Here is a 26669-nt window from a genome sequence, read left to right on the forward strand (position 1 = left end):
AAAATGTGAGGCTAGGCAGGGAAGCAGAGGGATCGTCAGCTCTTTCACCGGTAATTTCTCTTCATTGCAATGAGCGGCTGTAAATGGATTAATGGCATTTAGCTCTAGAGAGCATGTCATTGATCTGCACCGAACATATAAACTGTTATATAAAACACACTCAAAGACTTGCGCTTGTTCCTAACTTTCTATTAATATGTCATTTGCAAGACAAATTTTATTCAGAGATTAATGTACCATTTTAAAAACCGTAGGCATAAAACTCCCAATCAGGAAATAACAATGTAACAATTTTAAGTGTTGAATAATATTAATACTGGAATAAATTACAATTTCAGTACATTTTAGCCTTCTTTTATCAGTTCAGAGAATGTAACGTAGTCCCACACGAGTTCTTTCACACAAATGAGTTCTTTCACGGACTCCAAAAATATCAGATACATAAACTTTACTTCCACAGTCTCCCCTGATAATGCAGGAGAATTGATAATTTTGTGGCAATGAATGGTGATCACTGCCCAGTATCTACAGACTGCTTCAGGTGTAATGTGCGGATGTGTGTGAACGTATGCCCCTTTGCAAATCAGAGGATGCTACAGAGCACAGATGAGAGCCAACCTCGAGATACGCGATGCTGAAGTGATGATGGTACTGGCGTCCCAAGGCAGTTCTGCCTGTGCCAAGCTACCAACAGTGCAGACTTTGTCCATCCGTCAAGACTCCTGTACAGGGCTCCCGGTTTGATAGCTAACATCTGGATCTAAATAATGGCCTACACAGCTTGCTCACTTCACTTGGGGGCTTTTATGGGGGGTTGCAACATGGTCAGGAAACTTCCTCCACACAGACAGCTTCATTAGAGCTGGCCAAATGAGACTGTGCATATGCAAATCACTGCTGAGTTTGTACTAGATCTTTAACATCTTAATGCCTCCATTTGCTTTTTCCCCCTGACTTTGACATTGCTTCACTGTGAACAGCTATATTTAATTTACAAGTTCTTTTTTTTTTTTTTTTTTCCTTTTCTTTTTTTTTTTTTTTTCCCTTCCCCAAAACCAGGAGGCAGGAAGTAGATGGGTGTAACTTGCAGAGGCAGCTGAGATGAGCTGCTGGCAGGGTGAAGTGGTAGGTTTTAGTAATAGCTGGAAGCTGTAAGAGGTTCTGAGCTTTGAAGTCAGTGCAGCTTTGATGTACTGCTCCCATAGTTAATCGCAAGATAGTCTTGAAAGAAAAAGATTTCCCAAATACCATCCAAGTGTCATTGCTTGTGAAATCCTTGAACGATTTTTTTTTTTCCTAGTGAACTTTAAATCTAACAGTGGGCTGCTCTCACTGCCTCTCAGTCACTCTTAAAGTATATTAATCAGTTAAAAAGATGATTAAACACATGCTCGGTCTGGTCCAGGTGAGTAGCTGGCTGCATGCTGCTTTGCCAATGAACTTTGAGTACTTTCTTCGCTGCAGACATCGTGCTCAGCCACAGCGAGGAACCGCAGAGCAGGATGGTGGCACGGGAGGAGGTGGACAGCAGCCTCCAGGGTAGCTGTGGAGGAACATTTACTGATTTTTCCCATGATATAAATTGTCCTTGAGTTGGACACTCAAGCAATGAGAGCATTCATTTTTATCGAAAATATAAACAAAACTATCACTGGCCAATTAGGTTAAAAAAATCAACTCATAAAAGCATCTTTTGAATATTTAGCATCTTTTGAAAATAGTTGTACGATTTATTTTAATAACTGGATTTTAAGCCTGAACCTACTCTACATGTCAAACGTCATCTATGAACTACATGCCAAAGTGCAGCAAAACAACCATTTCCAATGAGTCCAAAACTATCAGGTCAAGAACATCAAAGGTTTAAACCACAATCCCCGTCCTACAATGAAAAGCTCTTTACCTGTGCACATTTATATCTGAACAGAAAGGGGAGACACCATTCACAAACACCCATGTCTGTCCAAATGGACAGAAATAAAGAAAATGGCATGTGACTGGTAAATTATGAGAGAGCAACACGTCAAGGTTAGAGGTCAGTGAAGATTTCAACAAATCTCAGAAGATATGGCAACAGATTAAGCAAAGGGATAGACTGCCCTCCAACCCTAACCTGTTAAGACCTTTGAAGTCTTGTGGTGACCTCTATTCTGCTCTTTCATATTAGTTGTTAGTTACACTAATTACAGCCTAATAGTGCACTGGAGCCAGGCACTTTTTGCAGAGCCATCTGTAGGAGGGCTATGTGTGGCACAGTGACCTCCAGCTGAACAGAGCTGTGCATGTCACAGGCACTTGCCCCTTTCAAACAGTGGGCTGCATCGCCTGTCGCAGGTAACGAACTTTAAGGTGTTAGTAACTTCAACATGTTTTGCATGCTCAAGAAGCAGACATAACATTTTGCAAGAGAAATCGTAAGCTAAATAAAACCCTAGCCCCAAACTTGGGTTAGTCTACACGGGGTCTGACTAAAGTGCTGAAACAGATTTAATTCTAAGAACAGTTGTAATGTGTGCTGGCATAATGATTACCAAAATAAGGATGTAAAGTGCAACCCCTCATAAATACTGCATATTCAGCACTGAAATCAAAGAAGTAACTTAGTGTTGCTGCCAGTAAGCTTGAGTGAGGGAGTGTGGGATTAGATGTGGAGTCTATTTGCATTGATTTTGCATCAATATCCATATTAATGCTAACACAATATTGTATCATATCTGGGGACAGCATTCAGCTCAGAGTCTCTCTGGCAGCTGAAATATCACTTGTAAAGCTTCAGTAAATCATTTAGTAGCATTAAACAAAGTCAGGCACTAAATCAGAAGAAAAGTTCAGAAAAAAAGATGTAGTGCATAAAAATCATACCAGAATTAACAAAATGTATAACAAAAGAGCCTGTGTGTGGAAAGAATAGCTATTCAAAATCAATTTCTATTTCCTCATTTATACGAGGAATATTTTTTACATGGTAGATAAAAGCTTTGCATGATGACAAATCAATCCACCTGCAATTGCTGGGAACTCTGTTACCAAGATAACATAATTTGTCTGCGGGTGCAAACTCTCTGCTGTGAATACACCTCTAAAGAGATACAAATAAAAATGTAGTTTTAATGAAGACACAAATGAGGAGAAACTAGGACTTCTTGCATCAGCTAGTAGCAGAGCGCTCAGAAAACAAAATGAAAGTCTGACAGGAAGTGATATAAACGCTCAAATATGATTTAATCTGAATTTCCGAACATTTAATAAAACATAAGCTTTATGATCAGCATGTAGAATAATAGAAAAGATCCTGACTTCTTTACTGAGCCCTGAGCTATCCTGGAACAAAGATACAAGGATATAGGGAGATATAGGGACTGATCTTCCCAAGCTCACATACGTGCACCTCATACTTACTAATACACAATTTGCAGCTGATCTCTCTGCTTAGAGCATGTTCTTGCTGGGTTGGCTCAAAGAGAGCAACTCATGGCATCCAGCTGGTGGGAAATCACACTGCAATTTGGCACCATCTCCTCTGCACTCTCCTCCACATGGTTCATGGTTTCTCTTCACTTTGTCCTTGCCCAGAGGGAAGTAAGTATGAAAACCTGTGTCTTGTGCAGTTCTTCTGTCTGTCCCTGACTCCTTTAGTCATCAATAAAAAACAAAGCAGCACAGCTCTTCTCAACAAACCTCTTTCTTTGGCTTCTCTGCAAAGGTACCCTGTCCAGGCGGATGCCAGAGCCAGCGCAGCTGCACTTGGGTGCAGCACCACAACCCTACAGCGGGGACTGATGGCTGCAAGCACAGCCAGTCCCACAGACAGCAGCAGCACAAGGCAAGAGCCAAGGCTATGCCAGAGTTGGCTGTAAGATGGTCTGACACCCCACTGCTCAATCCAGCAAAGATCTACCTCTCCAGCCATAAGGAGATTCCCCAGATTTACCTTCTCAGAAAGGACAATGCATTTACGAGGCATAGGTAAAAGTAATTGATTTGCATGGACATGCTAATTGAAGTGACCAATTATCAGCTGACAGACTGTTTAGTGCTTTTTCAGCTCCCAGGCCCCTGAAGCTTGAACCCTGTCCTCTGAACACTAATGCAGATCTTTGTGGAACACTTATGCTTTCTTGGAGGACAGGAGATGTGTGCTTTGAGGCTGACAGAGAGAATTACAACAAAGCATAAAGCAAATGGTTAATAAATTTCATCCAAAGCTATTACAAGAAGGAAAAAAATTACACTTGAATATTTGTATTTAATTCACATTCAGCATTTGGTTATAGTAGTGGTCTCCAGACACAAAAGGACGGATGTGAGACCCACCAAAACCACCAGGAATCTTTCTCCTTTGGTTTTAATGGCAGCTGAGTCAGGTCCCTAGCAGTCAAAAGAAATTTGTAAGATTCATAAGCTATGCTGAATTTGTAAGCTGTACCTAATAGAAGAGTCTAAGTTCTGCAGTCAGTAGTAGGAAACTGTCAAAATCATAAACGTCTGGAGCACTCTTGAAATAAAACAAGTTGTACCTTGCAGCTCTTACATGCATTAGTGTTAGACTCCAGCACAGTACTGCTTTAGGAAATCTTCAACTGTTATCCTATCTGTGCTTGATCGTATGGAGAAATACTGAACAGGGAATAGAAAAGATTTCACTAAATGGACCAAGCTGCATAAGAGGATGTCTGTAACTCTGTTCCCACATACCTCAAATAACAAATATTTTAATCTAACAAAGAGTAACAGTGAGCCCTTGAAGTTCATTTATCCTAGCATTGCAAAGTGACACCAGTTCTTAGGGAACAAGTGTTTTGAGTTTAGTACACATTCCCCATATGTGTGGCTGTATCAGGAAAGCACGCGCATCGGACCAGTGCTGGCACCTTCTGCTAGGGCTGGGCTGCTCCATCTTCTGCCCAGCATGAGCATTCAAACACCACAGAAGCACCTCTGCGTTCAACACTCAATTCAGTATATTGTTTAAACTCCGACATAAAAGCACTGACCATTTGGAGACAAAGAAAGAAATGACACATGCAGATATAAAAATAACTTGTTCTGCCTAGCAAAGCTAAGGTCTGCCCTCATCAGATGTGGAAGCTCTCAGCGGGACTCAAACAGTTCCTCATGCAAATATCTAAGGGTAAAAAAGTCGTATCTCAGATTGCAAACATATGTGGGTTTTATTTATGTGTAATAAGAGCTATATATGTGCATGTAATGGTTTATAACATGTATCATTTAAAATGATGTTAACATAAAAATATCAGATAAAGTAGTAAGATTTTTTATATACAACGTCTCATTTGCACAGAGATTAAACTAACAAAAAGAAATGCATTATCCTGCCCTTAAAAGTAGTGATGGGCACTTACTAGCATTTGTTCAGAAGTACACGATGTTTGCCTTCAAATTGACTACTGTACTCACAGCAGCAATAATAAAAATCTAAAATGTCTTACTCCATTAAATGTGTGGATTATTTCTCTACTGAGGTCTTGTAAACTTACCTAAAAAAAAAAAGGATTAATGTGGGGAAAAAAACGTATTCCCTTTTTAATATAAAAATTGGGATATAATTTTAAAAATCTTATTAAGCAAATTTGGCTGACCAGAATAAAGTATTTCCTGGAAAAAATACTTATTTTTAATACATGAACAAATGTCACACTGAGCAGAGTTTTTATGTCATAAAGTAAGAATGTAATGTCTGCTTCAGTTAGCCTTGTACTTAAAACGACTTGTGCAAACAATCAACATCTGAACATTAGTTATAAGCAGTTGTTTGCTTTTGCTTTTAATAAATAGATATCAATCACAATGCATTTAAAACAAGTCACTTAACTGTCCCCGTGCATTAACATGATGAGATTAGTTGCTGGCATTGGTTAGCAAAAAATGACAAGTCCTCCCGAAAGAAAATTGGGCCTTTCAAATATAGCCATGTTCCTTGATAGGAGAAAGTTTAAAGTGCAAATATACTGTGAAAAGGGCCTCTAAAAATGGCATCACAGCGCTCCATGTTTCTCATCTTTTGGTTATTTCACAGGTTGGGAAACTAATCTTCTCAGCTGAGAGATACTTGGAGCAGCCAGAAAACTGTTAAATTAGCAATTTGAGGGCAGGGTGCTAAGAAGGCAAATATGATACAAATTTAACCTCCATGTGTTGCAAATAAATTTAATTTATGTGGCAAAGAAAAAGAAAGAGAATGTTAAAATCAATTCTATGCCACTGCTAGGAGTTTCTCCAATTCTTGTTTGTTGTCCAATCACAGCAATGTGCAGGAATTTGTTATAATTGGCATAACTGACAGCTGTTAAGATAATTTGTATGCCTGAAATATTAAAATGTCTGTTTATTACCTATTTACAGTGATCCAAGTGAATAAAAGTGCTGAGGATGTGACACCCTGTTCTAAAAACACCATTATTTATTCCAAAGACAGCAATAAATCTGAATGTGAGTCTTCAATGGATGTATGCCAGTGTGCCAAAAATGCCCAAGAGGAGATGATGGTAGGGAGGTTTGTGACCTGAGCAAATCAGAGAACAGAATAAGTTTCTTCTCAAGCAAGCAACTGCAGTGCATGGAAATTCTCCTTACCCTGGAATACATCAGTTTGGGAGGTAAACACTGCTGGTTTCTTCTGGCCAGTTCTACGTCAAAATTAAGAGTTCCTAAAAATAAGGAATGGTAATTTTCTAACACCAAAAGATATAATGCTTTCCATGAATTTACCATTTTGGACAGTGTTGTGACGGATAAAAATGAATGAAATCACTGGGCTGGAACTGGGTTGCCTGGGGCCAGTGAACCTGACCTGATTACATTCAGTCCGACTGAGCAGAGAAGTCTCAGCCAGCAACACGCAAGCTTGGTGCTTCAAATGGCTGTTTTCCTCAAGGTAGGAAAAATACTGGCAGATTTATTCAAGATGAGATATTTCAACATAAAAGAATGGCTGATATCTTAAAATAAATAAATAAATAAAACTTTGTTGCGTGACAAAGACAAAACAAAACCAAAAAACCCACAGAGCTTTAGTCCTTCTGGTTCAGTGAAAAAGTAAAGTCAATTGTCAGGTATAGAAAAAAGGTGGTAATAGCTTGTCGTTATGAAAAGATGATAAAGAAAGCTAAAGTTATCAAAGCAAAAACAATCTATGACTGGCAAACAGCACAATGAGGAACTTTTTTTTTTATATATATATACAAGCAGCAAATGCAATCCATAGCAAACATATGTTGATCTTCAGATGGAGATGGTGAAACTGTAAATAACACAGAAGAAAGTATGAAATTGTTCAATATATGTTTCTATTATCTATCTGGAAAAAAAAAGACAGGTGTTTGGTGAAGTTCATTTTATTTCAACTCATCAATATATTCTCAGGGATAAATATTTCTAACTTGGCAGGCTTGCAGAGTTTGTATTCAAGAGTCATAAAAAGCTAACTGGTTACCAAAGTTCATTTTGAATGAAACTTACAATATCAGAGAAATTAAAGAAGATGGGAGAAATCTCAATCGAACTTTCAGAAAAGACTATCTGCACAGTTAGCTTGACATAAATATCAAGAAAAATAAAGAATAAATGGATATATAGTTCCATAAATCCCTGCTTTAGATACCGTGGACATGAAGAATCAGCTCTTCCCACTTTTTTATTACGACATTTCATGTTTCTCTCTTTCTCTGTTGCTTTTCTTCCCAGCTAATCCTGTCTTCTTTAAGGAAAACAATCCCAATTCATTCAAACTTTCATTGCAAACCATCTGCTCTAGACTTCTAATTATTCTCAGTGCTTACCACTCTATCCAACTGTCTGATGTATTCTGGTGGGTGACCATTGCTTACCCACATGTTCCTGAACTTGTGTGTTTGCAACAAGGAAGATAGGGGGATCTAAACCTGGAATTTTGGAAAAGACTTCCCAAGAAGGATGTGGCAACACACAGCACAAAGGAAAGAACCAATTAGACAGGCATCTGCCAGGAAATGATGTAAGAATGTTTGATCTTGCCTTGGGGTGGGGGATGAAACTGATCCATGTTAAAAATCCCTTTCAGAACTGTGATATTGGAGACTACTAATGAAGAATTGAGATAAAAGAATGTAATTAATTAAAGACAATGTAACTTACTGGCAAGTAAGTCTCTAACAAATAAACTCAGTTCATCTTTGATGAATTAACATGCTTAACTGGTAAGGACTTATATGCAAATGAAGTATACTGATTTTTTTTTTTTTTTCCAGGCATTTGACTTATTCCTCCAGAATATTATGAGCAGCTGAACGAATTATGCCAAGTTTCCTATGCATTTTTGGAAAGCCCTTTGTCTTCCTTTTCTTTCCAGTAACTACCTCCTGCTTTTCTCAGGTTTCCCCTTAAAACTCTGGAAAAAAAGACCCTATATCCTGTCATTATATTGGAGCCACATACCTGCTACAGTTGGCTGGCTGTGACTGCTTCTTTGCTAGTTGTTTGTTTCCAGGCACCATGTATATCACCTGAGTTACTCTACCTTGTCTTTCAAAAGAGACATTGGAAAGTCCTCCTTTTATGAGGACGACCCATTTCTCATTTCATCTTCTATTCTGTCTACTGTTAGCAGTAAACTCAGAGCAACTTAATTACAACTAAAACTTCAAATTAGGCAGAAATTGATCAATGCTTCATAAATTCATAAGGGGACAAATGGCACAATTGTAGAATTCCTGTTTACTTGGGAAAGCATGTTAAAAATCAATATAATTCAATATTTCTAGGAACTTGCAGACTAAGTAATCTGCAAATGTAGTTGTCAGGGAGAAACCGCTATTGAATAGAGATGTTACTAACAGAGTGTCCTAAGGCTATTCAACAACACAGGAAGTAAATGTAAATTCACTGGTGGTAAAACTTGTGCGAATGCGAAGATTGGCAGAATGAATATTAACAAGAAGGTCTGCATCCTTTCTGTCCTTTTTTTTTTTTTTTTTTTTTTTTTTTTATTATTGTGTATTCATCTGTTTGTTTTCTTTTTTTAAACCTACATGCAGTGCTGCCTAACATTACCTCAGAACAAAGATGAAGAGCTGCAGTTACAGAAAGGATACCAAGAGCTGCTGAACAAGCTTCTCCTACACAGCCTCTCTACAGTATGGTGATAAAGGGGTCAAACATGACCCTTGGCGGATGAAACAGGAGAAAAGCAGGTAGTGAAGATGTGAAGTCTGTATATTGCATTAGTGAGATGCAAGTCTGTTTCAAAGAAAGGATGTTGAAAGACTGACGACGCCACAGAAAAATGTATAAAAGCACTTGAAACCTGGAGAAATTAACTCCAGTTAACTGCAGTGAGACTTAAAGAACTCTATGTATTCTGTTTCTCAGAAGAAAATTGAGTGTTGATTTGATTCCAGTATCTAATTCACTTGGTGAAAAAGCAAATGTACTCAATGGCTCTTTAACTTAGCAGAAAAAGGCACAGCAAGAACTAATGGCTGGAATCTGAAACCAGAGAAAATCAAACCAGAAATGTGCCACTCCTATTAAATGTTTGAAAAATTACAAAAGCAAGCAATGGATTCCTCATCTCTTGTATCCTTCTAGCCAGAGCTGAATCACTTTTGGGAAGACACACTTTGACCAAATACAAGTTATAGATTTCAGCATAACATCTGCTCAAAATATAAAGAGCTGCATATGAGTGGAGAACAAGTAGTTGAAATGTCCTTCCTGGCCTAAACTATATGCACTTATGAAAGAAGATCAAAAGTGAAAGAGGACATTTCTAAAAATTCTACCAAAATCTATAAATTTGGATTTGAACAGAAAATGCGAGCTGAAATGTAAATGATCTTTTGTATATTATTGCAATGCAAATAAAAGTGTTGCCACGGAATTTCATATTACATCCCTCACGGGTCCAAATACCTCCTTACAGGCTCTGAGGATTGGCGGAACTACAGCTTTTGGGATCTCAGTGATATACCAGATCCCATCTCTATAGATGTTCTGGCTTAATAGCGGTGCTGAGGATAAAGCAGCAAATACTTTTCAAAATGACTAACGGCATATGGAAACAACTTGGAGTGCCAAGACTAATATTCAGCCTCAGTCCCACAAAGTGCTTAACCAAAAGTCACTGAGAACCATGTGAAGAGTTCTGCTCTGGCTGGACTGGAGCCTGTAGATATTCCAGAAGAGAGGAAGGGAGTGAGGACAATGGTCTTCTCACCCACGCTGTGGAAGATACACTTTCACCACGCCACAGTAAGGACCAAGGTGCACCACCTGACATGAGGTTTCCTGCTTGCACTTGGAGCCTGGGAAGGCATTGTGTGCAGAAATGTGGTGACAAGCCACTGTATTAGGGAAGCTTCTGCTGCAATCAAAAGATAGTGCTGATTGAACCAGTGCTAGACTGTTTTTTAATCACACTTACCATAGTCTCTTTAAAGTGTCGCTCTAAACTGTCACATGGAAATCTGCATTACAGCTGCATCTGCCTATTCAAAAAGTGAACGTGTTCATTATTCCTCGTGCTGCCATCATGCCTGTAAATGCTGGTGAGGAACCGTGGCTTAGGCACTGTGGCGACACAGCCGTGCAGAGGTCTGGCTCAGCACTACCTGGGCTGGCTGGCATCTGTCTGTGCAAAGGAGAAGCAGACGCACCAAGCGAGAAGAGCTCAGCTCACAAGTCTGCAATTGTGCTGTAGGGTAAGAAGTCAGCCGGCACGTAGACAGACTTGTATATATAAAAACTGGTGAGATCATACTCAATAGTATCAGAAGCAATTGTCAGGGCAGTCTAAATATTTTGTAGGAAATATCTGGCTGTAATAATTTACATTATTCTTCATTATCACAATCAAACACTGCCTTGGGGAGTCGAAGGCAAGCATGCATCACTCTAAGTTAACTGTACTCTAAAAAAATAGCAATGATAAATAGATGTGTCTGAGTACAAGAATAATTATGATGAAACGTTTTCTCTAGTATCAGCACAGCCCCAAATACATTTAAGTATTTTGTAGAGCAGTACATGAATATGAGTGTGCTAAAAAATAATGGTACTGATGGTATGTCAAACAACTAATTGCTCATGAAGAAGTTATAAAAATTAATTATAAAATTGAATTCTCCCACTGCCACCACATCTGCTAGTTCAAATCAACACTTTCAGATTCACATCTTCTTATCTACTTTTGAGGCTCTGGAGTTCTGGAACAAAAACCGAAAAACCATTCAACAGGTCTTTACAGATTTTGTCCTTTCTGAAGCACTGTGAAGCTAAAACTCAAAACACAACATACAAGCTCACATCCATCTAGGTATCACACACGAAACAAAAAGCTGCCTGAAACACCTGAGGCTGAGCAGGAGACTAAGAGCAGAGTTCCTTTGAAGAATCAGGAGCAGGGAAAAAGCTACTTACTTCCACACTAAGAAGACATTATCTGAAGCTGGACTTAGTGCACATGTGCAGCACCTGCCAGAGCTGGTGCTGAGACAGGCTGATGCTTCAAAGTGTCTGTAATAATTTCCAATCCCTGATGTACAGTGGCAGAAATGGGAGTGCAGGACCAGCCCTTCCAGCATGGAAGGATGCTCACAGCAGTCTACAGAGCTACCTTCATGATACAGATTCCTGCTTTTCTCAGCCCACATTATTAAAGTTACAAATACCTTATAACAAATTGACACGCACATAAATATAGGAGCCTGCCACTTTGACAGAGCACTGTAGTGTTTAATCTTTTAAGTGAAAAGCTTTTATTGGCAGAACTACATGAACACGAAGACATAAAATGTAAAGAGGTTTACAGTAAACACTGATTACTGTAATCTTAATCTCCATGAATGACTAGTGAATGCAAAAATAACATTTTTAGCACAATCTGCCTTATTTTGAAATGTGCGTGGTATGTGTGTGTGTATTTCTTAAATTATTGGACACAGATCACTGGTCACAAAATACTAATATCAGAAAATAGTCCAGAAAAGTCTTCATCAAATCGATTAAAGAATGAAAAATCAGAAGCATTGGTAAAACAGGCTAAAAAGAGGGGGATGAGCTAAAGTATTGTCTCAGTGCTTAATGTACTTTATGGTTGTTTCTGCCTTGTTTGCTATGAGCAAGATTCATAAATGTTTACGGGTGGCGGTTTACTGGGATACAAGGAAGGCTGGGAATAAAAAAGCAGAGAAAAGCAAACTGTGGTTGTCCTCACTGTGGCTGTCATGAACCTCACCCACGTAACTCCCCGAGCACAGACCCTGCAGTGCTGCAGAGCAGAAGGTCCTTCTGCCTGAACCCCAGGGTCTGCTTGGCACGGGGTGCCCCCGCGGCTGGTGGGGTCTTTTTGCAGAAACCCTGAACTTCCACACCAGTAGGCAAAAGCCACCTGTTAGACAAAGCCTCTGCACCTCTGCAGCCAAAGGGATGATTCTTGGCTTCACTGCTACTGACACCAGGTTTGCCACACAGGCTTTATCTGACAGCTGGGCTGCAGGTCTGCTCTTCCACAGGACGGCTCGCTGTGCAAGTCATGCGTTCAGTTTCTTGGATCAGTGCTTTTAAGCAGATCTAACAGTCCAGAATAACTTTACTTAAATTTACTGTAGCCCCATGGAAGGATTATTGATGCTATTCTATTACTTAGCACAAAGCAGCAGTCTCCAGGGGACTGTTTAGTAGCATATTCTTGTCTGGATATTAAATCAAGCTATGCCAACGACTCAAAAACAGCAGGTAACAAGCTTTTCCCTGTTTTTCAGTGAGCTCTGCAGAATCTCATCTTTCATTTGTTTTGAACTGCAAGTCTCTTATGCACATAGAGAAAAATCTCCAATCTCTCCCCCCCCCCCCCCGCCAAAGTACATAGGATGTGTTTAACACATGCAGGAATGCTTCTGGCTGTGGTTACGCTGCGAGGCTCAGCAGATGACATCCCTACTCCTTGTTGGGACAAGCTCCATCAAAACAACTACGTGACCTCCTTGGTGGGACAGTGAGTTTAGATGCCAAAAGTCTAGAACAGCAGCTCTGTGTCTGCTCAGTGTGCTGAGACTGATTTCATATTCTGGTACCATGGCAGGTATAGGGCAAGTAAATATAATAATACCAACAAAATTAATACCAGTAATACCAGTAAAAACTCCACAACATTATGTGCATTTTAACTATTATGACCATGATCTTTATAAATATGCAGCGGATCTTCTGGAAGGCTGGACATATTCTAGGTGGCCTTTCTTGAGAAGGGGATTAAGCCATGTGACCTTCAGAGGTCCCTTCCAACCCCAACCATTCCATCATTCTGGCAAGCCACTTTCTTTTTCCTTCTATTTATTGATTTGTAAAGGAAGCCAAATACCTGCTGCAGCCTGTTAGAAATAATACTATTTTTTTTTTTCTGAATTCAAAGTGAAAAAGGTTGTGCTTGCCCCACCTAAGTGAAATTAAAGATTTTATACAACATACAATTCAAGCTTTATGTTTGATACCAGTAAATACTATCTGAGGACTCCCTTGAAATACTATTCCATAGTTTACAGTTGGTCACCAGCACCACCAGCAAGGGTCACACCTGTTCCCCCAAATTATTCTTTTTTCTTTTTGCTGTAACCAGACTGATTTCACTTCATTCAGCTCCATGGATTCAGTCTTGCACTTTATTCCTTATTACAGAGGCATATATTCAAGCCTAGGCTCATCCGTGAATAGAGCTTTTCTTGATTACTGTCAATGTTTCATTCCATTGTGTCATCTTGTTTGTCTTTTGATGTTATAATTACCTTATTTTACAATGTTTTAACTACATTGGCTGCAACTTTTAAAAGAATAACTAGTGATTTGGGGGGTCAACTAGAAAGGCTTTAAAAGCATTTGATTAAGCAATTCATTTTACTAACGTTACAGTAACTTCTTTTTATTTGATTATGTAAATGAGTGTTGGTGCATATCCACTTTGGCAAAATACTGAAAAGTTTAATCTCCTAAATAAAGAGCGTTCACTGGTAGAAGTGTATCAGCTAAGGATGGTATCCTGTGCAGAAGCTTAGGAACTCCTCATAAGACACCCCAAAATCACAGTGTTCAGGAAAACAAAGGCCATGCTTACCTGACAAACTTTCCCATGCTGCCTTTCCTGAGCAGAACACTATATTGAAATAAAAGCAACTTAATTCCTGAATTGCAATGGAGACAGACATGGACCCATAAATTTACTTTCTCCCATCCTCTATTTCAGCGGTTGTCACCCAGCACCTGCTCCGCTAGGATGGCTTCCCAACAGGCTTGTGAACTTTCTGCTTTGGAAATAGGAGAAATCTTGTAATGTCTCAGAGACGTAAAGAGAGCTACATCAATGACTAGCATTAACATGATACAACCTGTCGTTAAAACTTCTGTCCCATTCTCTGAATGAAATTACAAGTTCACCTCCAACTTCTACAACTCCTACTGCCACTCCATTTTATGTGATGGTTTTTAACGTACAGACTTCTTCTAAAGCCTTCAGTGCTCTCCACCCTATGTTTTCATGTCTTTGAATAGATAGGAAATGGATCCATCTCCCCCAAGACAGAAGAGAGGTCTTCTGGTTTTACTTCATTAAGAAGGTGGATAAGGACTGAGGAGGAAGATGACCTCAAGTCTAACAGAGGTCCTTAATGAGGGCTGAAAGTGAATAGGGTACAAGATTGATCCTTTAATACATACACCAAATAGCACAACTGGGTTACATGGGAGTTTTTAGAAGATTATCCCTTCAACATGGTAACAACCTGCCACAGAAAGACCTTATGCTATGACACCAGCATGTACCAAAATCCTTTAAATATGTAGAAAAGACCATAAAGACCCCCACAGTAGCCCACCTCTAGCCACAAAGAAACAGAATGGATTTATTAAGGATTGCTTTCTCTGTATCACTGTTGTTCTCACGCCCACACTGTTTAATTATTAAAGTGTATTAAATCCTCTTTGTAAGTGAGTAAGACATGAATGAATTATGGCAAACATTTTAATTACTTAATAATATTCTAATCAAAAGCTTGAACAACTCTATCTGGAAATACGAGTTGTTTTTCCAGTTTGATGGCCATTTATTTCTCTCTGGTGATTTGTAAGGAAAATACAAGCAAGTAAATGTGATGTAATATGAAGTATACACTGCTCACAAACAAACTGGGGTTGCCTGTAAATCCCAATATGCTGGCTGGCTGAATATCAGACCGTTTATGAAAAAGTTGGCTCATGAGACAGATATTCCTGAACTTAGTTCTCAGTGCAAACACAAATAAAGAAGAGGGTTTCGAGCAGAAAAGATAACTGAGTCTTCATTCTGCTGTAGATTTATTAAAAAAAAAATCTCCTCTCATTGCTGTGACTGCTCTGACTGTTATTCATTTAAATACCAAGGGCAATGCTGCCAGTATTTGAGTGTGGGCTATTTCAGTACTGCAATTCTCAGGAAATCACTGAAATAAAATTAGATACTAGTGCTCCTAAATCTAGCAGCATTTCATAAAATTATTACAAATTTCCCTAATGCAGGCTTTCACCATTGCTCATATAAACACACTAGGAATTATTCAGTTGTTCCTCTGTAGATGTCTTAGAGTTGTCCATATATAGAAAGAAATATGAACGAAACATATGAGTAAACTGGTAATTCAGCAGTAGTCACATAAAGCTATACTATTTAAAACTGTCCTTTTAAGAACCAAGCTGGAAATAGTAAGCTTCCATTTAAATCGTTGTTCAAAATCTCTTATGAAAACATCGAAAACATCAGTGATCTTAATCTAGTAGCACTGTTTGCATGCATGAAAAAATACAAATAGCCAACTTACTCTTTTACAATTTTTACTTGCTGAGATACCACCTCATTCAAATTAATTCTTCTGCTGGCAGCTTCAGTGTATCTTAACTTCATTGAGTATAAACATTATGCCCACTATGACCCTTCCTCAAAGAAATGTAAAATTAAGGCTTATTCATACCCTTATTGAAGTGTCAGTCAGTTTTTAAATAACATTTAGGATTTCTGTTATGTAATACCCTTTATATTATTTGCATAGGATGAATAAAAAGGAAGAGAGGAGAAGCTCAAATGGTCGATTTTCAGTATTGGCAAGTGCACTATAAACACTGACTAGTTGCTATCCAAGCACTCATTTACCTGACTAAAATGACCTCTATAACATGCTGCCTTCCACAATAGCTACACACATGTCAAAGATTGAAAGTGAATTCTGTCTTGAGGAATTCTGCTACTGAAGAATATTTTTCTTTTAAATTGCAGTAGTCTTCCATAAAGGAGTAAAAAGTTGGTAAATGAATGTTGAATCTATGAAAATTTTAGTAATATTTCATTTCCCTAAGCCCTAAAGAGCAATGTCAATGTTATTGCACTGTGTCTGTACAGAGCTGATGATCTGCATGGTTAGATCTCAGCCCACAGTAAAAATGTGATTACAGGTCTCTGGTTGTTGTGAGCTCTCAAACAAAGTATGGCTAATTTTTTTAAGCCTTCAAAGTAACCTGCAGTAAACTAAATTTCATCTGCAATGTGAGGTCTCATTAACAACCTCACATATCTAGACAGATACGGATCTCTAACTTGTCAAATGAACAACTGTGTCTCACAGACCAAGGTCAAACAGTGCTACAGCTTTTAAATTAATATTGTATAGGCAGTGTGTTCCTTTGAACCTGATTTTGCATTCTACAGAAATACCTCACCTATGGCTTTTAAGAAATCTGATAATCAAACATGAGCAATCAAATCAAACATACTCAGTAGCAGCTTTATGTATTTTAGGTTACTTTCCTATGTAGATTTGAGATTTTCCTGTTACACTGACAATTACACTCACGTCTGGAATTATTACACATTTACAAAAGTCTCTGTATATTATTTCATGTGCTGCTTATAATTTATGATTCATTAATGAGAAAGTATAGCTGAATACTTCCCAAACAGGAGAAATCTCACATTGTCTTGGACACTGTAAATAATTTGCTATACAAACTAGACTTCCATTGATCAGGACTCAGGGAACTGTTCTGCTTCACTTACGTGTACCTTTCATTAATTCTTCTTGCCTACATAAAGTTAGATGTTTATTCAAGGGCATATAATAAATTTCCCAGTTTTCATCATCACTATTATTTTTCATAAGCTTCTATCTGTAAGTCATCGATTAATTAAACCAAAAGAGAAAAGGACTAGAAAAATATATGGAGACAGGAGAATGAAAATCCTACAAAAGACAAAAAAATAAGTGGACTGTGTAAAGGAGCAGTATTCAGTCAGCCATCTGCTTCCAAGCATATCTTGCTGTTGAAGGGTTAAAATACACTCAAAACCCAATGTATTTTTAAAAGACCAAGCCACTCCTGGGCACAAACAGGTACATCCACCGCCTGCACACAAAGCGACCTACCTGCGGAGACTCGGGGGCAGTCGGGCAGCATCGACTCCACGGCCATATCCAGCGGTTCGGAGCTGGACACCCAGTTACAACAGTTCTGCATGAGAAGACAGGCAATTGTCTGCTAAGCCAAAAACTCAGAGCAAGGATAAACACGGGCTTTGTAAGTAAGGGTATTGCTTCAAAATGCTCTAATTTACACAGCGGTCCCAACAGGGACTGGAAGGTAAACTACACTAGCTAGTCATGCCAAGTGATGTTTAAATATTGTAGGTTCATCCTATATAGGTAAAAAAAAATAGGTAAAAAGGGTAAGATCAGGAGGATATTCGTAATGCGCTTAAATAGTATGTCTTTAAGCACTGCTTTGAGTGCTCGTGGCCTTCAGTAGGTGCTTGGACCAATTGGAATCTGAACTATCCACTGCACATTTTAAGCCATTTTTCTCTATAATTGTTAAATAGGTATTTATATAAAAACTGAACTGCTGGCTTCAGAAGTTGCAAAAAGTCAGAATTTTAAGGGTGTTTTGATGGAGTATGCTGTGGAGAGAAGCCTGTGAAATTCCAAACCAAGAGATTAGAGTTAAGCATTAAGATAGCAGATTAATATATAAATAGTTGGAAATATATAACTGTGATGAATTGGCATGAACACTTAAAAATGTAAATACTGGTCTTTGGGGGATTATGTTCAGGAAACATTTACATTTACTTTCACTCTTGGACCTCTGAGTGTGATGAATTTACCAGTAAGTTTTTAAATCTTTTAATCCAAATGATATTTATTCAGAGGAGTCTATGAATTAAAGTATTAAATAATACACCTCTAATAAAATATGCTGAAACTACACCAAATACATCGAACTGAAGATTCAATTACAAAGGAAGTACTTTTTTAATAGGATGTCCTGCCAAACTACAATGATCTACATGGGTCCCTTATTACAAATCTGAGTTCTGCCTTTCTCAAAAGTGATTAACTTCATTAAAGAAAAAAAAAAAAAAAAAGTTTTTTTTTGGGAAAGAGCCAATGAATTTTCAGACAGATTTCTAAAAAATCATCCCATCAATCATGATTGTAAAAATGGACGATTGCTATTCTGGTAAACAAGCATGTATTGTGTATTTGTAGATGCTTGCTGCCCTAGTTGTGCACCATGGAGTCCGTCCTCACTGTGGAAAGATCCTTGACTGGTAGATCAAGTGTCTTATTGTATTTCCTTAATTCATTCTGTCTGGAAGAAGATGTCAGCTGTGTTGCAGTGAGGAGAGAATTTCAAAGGCTTCAGTCCCCACCAATAAAGGCCGAGGAATGGCTTTTGAATAGATTTGTCAAGGCAACCCTACTGTTCTGGGACCAGGGAGAGCAGGAACAACATAAAGGAAGGGTTGCTGTATGAGATTAGAAAGTGAAGTTCACAAAGCATGGCAGATTTTTGTAAGAAACAGTAGATCAATGAAACTATTGAACTCGGTGGACAAAAAAAAAAAAAAAATAAAAACAAACACACTATCCAGTAATGTAACTTTTTAGTAAAAAATGGTTAAAATGGAATATTTCACAAAGGCTTCAAAGTTTAAAGTAGTAAAGTATTATGCATTTTACAATTTGCATATATAATTTTAATTAACAGCTGAATGTGAAATTGCAAATGTAAGATGGTAGAAATTATAAAAGAAGTAGAATTTTTATGAAGTATTACATTCATTTGAAATAAGTAAAATTAATATTAACTACTGATAGAACACTACATCAGAGAGCTGGAGATAATACAGAAGATTAGCACACAATTAACCAGCTTTTATATACAATGTGACACTTGCCTGTAAGAAATAAGTATTCTCGAAAGCAGTGTCAAGATATGTAAATGGATGATTTGTTTTATCATTCATCACAGCTCCTAATAAATTCAAAAATCATGACTTCTATAGGTACTAAAAATAGGCTACCAATGATACAGGAGAGATAGCTCCAATGAAGAATTACTTTTTTAACAATTCATTCTTTCAATGACAGCAATTAGCCCTACAGACAGGCAGCGATTAGGTGTATATTTTAATTATTATTCATTTTACCAGTAGCCTTAAACCTGATTAAAGTAAGAGATATCCAGGTGATATGCAAGTCTTAATACCACTCAGCCACACTTCACATATGTAAAATTCTTCTTTCTTATAGGAGATTTTCAATGCTAATGTAAGTTATGACACTCCATCCACTTTTTAGGCCATTAATCATTTAACTTATTCTTTAAGATCTGCTTTCTGCAAATGAAATTAAAGGTAATGCACTTGTCTTATTCAGACTAAATGCTTAAAGAAAAATGGAGTTGTCAGATTCAAATTACAGGATTTAAAATTTCAGTTTTACTACGTAACATATATTTTAAGGTTTTGATTTCCCATAAAGAAAATGGGGATTTTTCTGACAGAGCCTGTAGGGGTTACCATTCTTTACATTTTTAACATTTAAGTCAGAGCTGTCAGACTGCATCCCAGGTGATTCTCTATTCCCATCAGTCATGGCCTATAAAACGGTAAGGTTAAGTCAGGAATAGGCAGTCTGCACACAATGTTTCACTAAAACCACAGGAAAAAGTCAAGTTGAACAAAAAGTTCAGGATAAAGTAGTTTATATTTGCTACACACAACTATCGTTTTAGCACTCTGAAATGAGAACACAGAAAACACAGATATGAGCTTGATCTGACAAGGAATAGATTCATAAATTTAGTTAGTCTCACTTTAACAGCAAAAAAAAAAAATTAAATCTCACCAATCCCATACTTAAATATGAAAATTAATAATGAATGCATGGCGTCATTCTTCCCCCAAGGGTGGAAAACTGTGATTGCTGGCCATAAATCACCATCACATCATCACCAACTAGCCATTCCTTTTATACAGTAGTAAACACTTTGACTTTCATCAGAAAATCTCAGAGCACTTCAGAAATAATCATATCTCATAAAAGCAAGTATTTTTCACCAGCTGTACAAATCAGCAAGCCGAGTCAGGAAGAGCTTCAAGGCGCTTTTCCACCACCATCGTAGCAGGCCAGGAGCAGAACCCCGGCACTCTGGGTGACTTTGCTTTAGTTACCAGTCAACACTTGGTCTACAACCATGTATGTTTTTATATTTCACGCTGACGCTGATTGTTACTATTTTGACTGCTAACTTTGAAGCTCAGTAGCGGCTTTAAGCTCAGTTATTTTAGGGGCTGGTATGGGGACACAATTCCTATGGTTCTATAATGTGCTCTCTTTCTCACCCTAAATAAATGGTCAGCAGATAGAGAAATGTTTATAGAACCTTATGCAGGCATATACACTCCAACTCTTAAAAAAAAAAGAAACTGGCCTCACCTCTCGCATCCACTCTCGAATAGTTTTGCCAGCTTCTTGATGCCACACATTGTGAACAGAGTCTGTTAACGCCACAGCAGTTACCTTATTCTTTACTTCTGCCTCTCGTTGAATCATCTGTTAAAAAATATTGGCTTTAAGTTCTTTATTTCTATACAGCAGTGCCTGCTTAGTCACAGATAATGATCTTAAATTAAAAAAGAAAGAGTAATGCAAGTTCAATACTTGACTTCACTTGTTTTAAAGTTTATACAAATCCTAACAGCTCTAGAAACACAGAAAGACCTAATATTTTTGATAAAAGAAATAATACTAACTTTTAACTGACTGAACTATTCAGTCCTATTATTTTCCATGTGGCTTGACAATTCTAGGATTAAAGGTATCATAGTGAAAAAATGGAAGATTCCCTGAGGACACCTTTTACAAGCTTCTTCAAGTTCCTATTTCTGTGCTTCAGGGAAGCTGGTACCCGTGGTTCACTGTAAGCTACTCATGACTATCATCTACTAATTTTCAGTAGATTGCTGTAGTTTTTCTGATGTACAATCTTACTTTGACTTGTATGGTTTTTTTCTTTTTCCATCCAATTTAGCTGCCTTGCACTCCCACCATGGTCCCAAAATTCTTTGTGGTCTCTCTTATACATATGCTTACCCAGCTATCACCAGAGCTTCTCAACATTTCTAGGTTATTAAAGAGTCTCTGTTGTTGGAAACGACAGTATGACTAAATATTATTAGTACTAAAACCAATTAAATGATTGCTGCAAATAACACGAATGAACTGACAAAGATGCTGTGGAATTCAGTGCTGCTCTGCAAGATAAAAGGGACTGAAAAAGAATAGTTTGATATCAAAGAAAGACAAAAAGGTTTTAATCTCCTGACACAAGTGACCCTAATTTGTAAGACTGGATCAAAGAAAATATAATGAATTATACTTTTAAAACCAGCGTTTCGCAACTAGTGTCTTTATCACTGTGTATGTCATGCTAAAGTTAATGTTTTTTCGGCTTTCTTTTGTATAAATGGCAATACATGCAACATTTCTAAAGCCAGACATTCTTTGTTCATGTTCTAGTAAGTGCTTATCAGCATACAGGCTGCATCTCCACAAACACCTCTCTAAAACAGACTTTTACAAGGCAGATGCGAATGATTTTTTTTCATCAGAAACTCAAAAATAATCACCTCAATCCAGATTTTTGATGTAAAAGTTGCATTTATCATTATCCTGTATAAACTATCTCCTGGTATCTTCAAAATACCACAAATGTAAACCTTTCTGACCAAATATTCTTACTTCCAGTTTCATATAACTGCAGTATGACACTGTGAATGTCTTGCCCTTTTTTTTATTTACCTTATATATATTTTAAAATCAGTGTAATCAAATTAATATTCTAAGTAAAAAATATTCACCATTATTGGACAGATAACATAAAGGTAGAGCTTCCCATTCCAGAGAAAATCAGGTGTTCATCTTCCTCAGTAGCCTATCATACTGACCATACTGTCAGTATTACGTGATTTAGGAATTCAGCTAAGCTGAAGAAATTTGGGGCAAATGTGTATGAAGATGCTTCTAAGAGTGATCTTCCTTCATGCAAAGACTTGCCATACATGTAGGTTTTTTCACATTTAATACCTACAATATTTGGAGGGTAGGATAACAGGTGTGTGTGTGGGGGGCAAAATCACATATTTTGGACAAAATAGCATCTATTGTAAAATGCTGGGCTTCATTCAGAGGTAACATGACACTGCCATTTTCAGCCAAACATCCGACACTGAGCACTGAATTTCAATGTAAACATGACGATGTGCAGATCCTCTCCACTACAGAGTCTAAGAGTTGTGAATAAGAATTGCACATACGAATAATGGATGTCTCAGGGCTGTCTTCAGGCAATTGAAGGAACCACCACTGACTCTGCTAAACTTGGGATGAAACCCTGGAGCTCCACAGGAAGGTGGAGCCTCAAAATGGAGATTTTTATCAACACTATAATCCTCCTCCCCAAAGCTATAAGAACATCTCAAGCACTGATAAATGCTTTGCCTCTTAAAAGGATGATTCACTCAGATCTTCAACCAGCTTATTTCAGAAGAACTTGGACTCGTGAATATGTCATCTGAAGTAATTTCTCTAGGATTACACCAGGCCCCACATGTGGTTCGGTTCTACAAAATAATTGAAAAATCGTTTTTTTTTTAAAATGCAGTTTAGAAAGTACTGGCCAAAAATAACCACAAGACTTATCTCCACAGGTGAGTTAGTTCACTGTAAGGCAGGCTGCACATCTACTGAGCTACTCAGCACCGTGTCCTGCATGGATATGCTGTTTGTGCGCTGTGAATGTACCCAGGCTGTGGAGCTTGCCCCTCTTTGACAACCATCACAACGATCAGTGGCCATGAGGCCACTTGGGACACACATAACACCTGCTGGTGCCTGCTGCTCAGCTTTGTGGATACCTGTATAATGGTATTTTCAAACAAACACAATCCCAAATCCCCCAAAACGCAGAGAAAAACATGAAGTAGAGATTAAGGATACAACCTTCACTTGAACAAGTCTAATGTGTCCAGATTTAAGTGACACAGAAATGTCACAACAGAGCACGTCCAGACCACGTGCCGTAGCTTCTACAACAGCTCAAGTCCTCTGCTAGAGTGTGATGTTAAGTGATAACTATAACTGAGAAGAGCAGGTCCAGATGATGCTCAAACAGCAGGTCCTCCTCGCAAGGACCCTAATTTATCCTGCAGGTAGATGTGAGTAACCCAAGTGCTTTTGCTCACAGAGGCATCAATGCTTCAGATTGAATGGACTGACAGCTCCAAATGAAAGTATATGTATCTTCTCTAAAAATAGTTTTGAATTCACATGTATTTTAAAAACTAAGTGAGCAGAATAAAAAATGATACAGTAAAATACATTAATATCCAGTGCAAATTTAGCACCCAGCTCCCATTCAAATTTGATGTAACTGTAATTCCAAAAGAACGATGCTAGGGGATGCATGATTTGCACTTTCCAGGACTAGTTTTATCCCATGCAGCCAGCGCAGCCTCTTAAAATTGACATGCTATAAATGAAAGTATTTAATAGAGCACAGACTGTTTACAATACTACACACTATTTTTTTTTTCCAAGAAAACTGTAGTTTTTACTGAAGCAACAACTGCAAATAAAGGCCTAGGGATTTCATCTAAAGTTCATTTTATGCCTTGTACTCTTTGCACATCAGTAAATTCCACAGACACTCAGTTTTCACAGCCCAAGAATTACTTAATTTCCTCCTCAATGCTAATTTTCAAATCCTAAATTATTTTCCTCTGAAGAGATTCAAAAAAAAAAAAAAGGAAAGCAATTAAGCAATTATTCAGTGTACCCCTTCACTTAGAGGCTTAGGCTTAGAGATCCTATCGCTCTGTCCTTACGTTCCTTCTTGTTCTTCCAAAAATTCCCTTACAGTCAGAAATAGTTAAGCAGGCACTTCTCCATCAGGTTTTCCTTTATTACTGTATCATTCAATATACCATTTTGAGCCCCCTACACATTCCCAATCTTCTTTTCTATTCATAAAGTACCATTTTATTTTTGTCTTTGGGTTCCTTCTGTGTAGTCAGAGTAGGTAAGTTTTTGTAAGATTTGTTTTTGTAATTTGTTTACCACATCATCACTGCTTTACATTTGATATCCTTCCTTGTATTGGGTACATTCCTAGACCAGTGTCCACTGTAAGAAGGTAGAAAGCATTCAGGTGCCTTTTTGAAAGTCATCTCTATTCCAGTAGTTGAAAGTTTATTCCTTCACTTGGCAAAGAACAAGTGTTGCAAAAGAGTTCAACTCTATCATTACATAAGCATGAACTGGAAATAATTTAAAACTTTATCCATTAAATTCAGATATATTATTTGCAAGCTTATTTGTAAATTTAAAAAGTCATTTACTACTAAGCTGTTCATAATGTCATACGGCAATCCTCAGTAAGGTTACATTATACAGTTATTATAATTTTATCATAACAAAAGGCTGCTATCTCCTTTATCTGTAGTGTATGCCTATAAAACATAAGTCTCTTATACATATCACATATGTAATGCATAACTTCGCTACATAAATATTTAGAATAGATGATCAAATATATCTTCGATATTAATAGATTTTGTAGCAGAGCTCTCAAATGGAAGCATCACTATTCTAAAAGGTGACTCAAAGGTCTGATATGCCAAACGTGAACATCTACGCATGGCCCAGTTAGACTTTAGACAAGCAGTCTATGGGTGTAATGCTTTGCAGCAACAGTCCCACACTCTCTATACCTATTCTAACAAACATTAAATGACTGAAAATTCAAGCTTAGAAAAGTATAAGAAAGTTGAAAAGCTTTCAGCTATCCTTTTGTATTTATATAGGCCCAAACAACCAAGTCAACTGTCATCACATAGGCTTTGTGGGATACTAACTCCTCTGAGTTGTTTGTAATTAGGAATTATGAAAAATTGATAAAACAAAAATTAAAAAAATACCCCAGATTTCACTTTCTCTTGATCTTTTAAGAAAACCTTTCATGTACTTCCTCTGTCTTCCATGCCAATATCAGTTGTGGCATGGTATTTCCATGGGCTTGAATGGCTATGTCTACCTTAAGTACTTGGCTTGGGGTAAAACTAAATTTGATGTAAATGCTTCCATTGTCTCCCATTGCCTCACAGTGGATTGAGCCTTTAAGAGGTATTGGCCTGTGTAAACTGAATCTCTTTCAGAGGAAACTGAACTGAAAGCCCCTGTCCAAATATGCTCAATGGTTTCCAGAAGTGGAGTGAATTTGTGATAAACATTCTGGTAGATCAAAATGGCATTGGTTGGTCCATGAAGAATTTGTAAGAGCAGTAGTAGATCAGAAATCACTCACTAGGAATGGTGTGTGAGCGGGCAATTTTTATTTAACACTTCTGCAAGGAAGTGCTGATTCTTAGGAACCTGAGAAGGCTCTCCTGGAAGGTTGGTACAGGTCCACCCTCTTTTAGGTGTGCCCTTCACGTCTCCTTTCACCCAGTGTCATGCAAGCCAAGGAACTGCTCTGTTGGAGCATGAGCACTTGAGCCAATTCCTTTCCTGAACTCGGAAGGGCTCCTCTTCCACACAAAGCATACAATTTTGTTTGCATGTACTGCATGTTTGTTGGTCTGGGATTCCAAAGACTTTTCACTGCATCCTGGATAGAATTCCTGAATTTTTAAAATACCCTCAGTTTTTTGCACGTCTTACAAGTGAATTAGACTCCCAAGTTTTCATAACATATTGTTCGCTGGGGAGTAGAATTACTGAGCAGCTATACTTGAACAGCATATAACAAACATCATAAACAATCTAAAGTCAAACTAGTTCCCATTTTCAGTTAGCAAGAAGAATAATTTCCCCTAACTGTATTCATAGATGTGCTAAAATCCTTGCTTGCAGTAGACAAAGAATTTGATACACACCAGTTTTAAACAGCAAGGGATCAACTGCAGACACAATCATATAATGACCAAGTATTTTCTGGTATTTTCTTCAAGGACCTATTCGAGGTTATGTCTACAATTGTGATAGCTTTCTACAGCAATACATCACACTGTAAAGGTAATAATAATGTACGAACATATTAGAACTTACTGCTTTAGAGCATCTGGAGTCTAGGACTCACCACATTTCACACTGTAAGTTTGTATCTGTTTCAGAACTCTACTGGTAGTTTCCATACAAATCCTACTTTTAGGGTATAAATTCTTAAAGCCAATCTTGATTAGCAAAACATGTACATCTAAAATAAGGGTAGTGGTCATCTCCCTTATGCATAGCTCAGTTAAACAACAACAAAAC

The 26669-nt window shown here is 37.8% G+C and overlaps 1 protein-coding gene and 1 long non-coding RNA gene across 6 annotated transcripts in view; both read right to left on the bottom strand.

Annotated features, from left to right (window-relative positions):
- Window positions 1-26669, bottom strand: part of ARB2A (ARB2 cotranscriptional regulator A) — a 254174-nt gene that overhangs the window by 47212 nt on the left and 180293 nt on the right. For all 5 annotated transcript variants that reach the window (XM_084504219.1, XM_084504220.1, XM_084504221.1 and 2 more), the window contains exons 9-10: window positions 20793-20909; window positions 17436-17520 (exon numbers count right to left, since the gene is read on the bottom strand). In XM_084504219.1, coding sequence (XP_084360345.1) covers window positions 17436-17520; window positions 20793-20909 — 202 coding nt within the window. The remainder of the gene's footprint in view (window positions 1-17435; window positions 17521-20792; window positions 20910-26669) is intronic.
- LOC311427450 lies at window positions 174-3903 on the bottom strand. The gene is made up of 2 exons (XR_014687370.1): window positions 3400-3903; window positions 174-1543 (listed from the first exon to the last, which is right to left on the bottom strand). It is a non-coding gene; the product is annotated as an uncharacterized lncRNA (long non-coding RNA).

The sequence above is a fragment of the Aythya ferina genome (genome assembly GCF_964211825.1).
Source record: "Aythya ferina genome assembly, chromosome: Z".
Classification (NCBI taxonomy): Eukaryota; Metazoa; Chordata; class Aves; order Anseriformes; family Anatidae; genus Aythya; species Aythya ferina.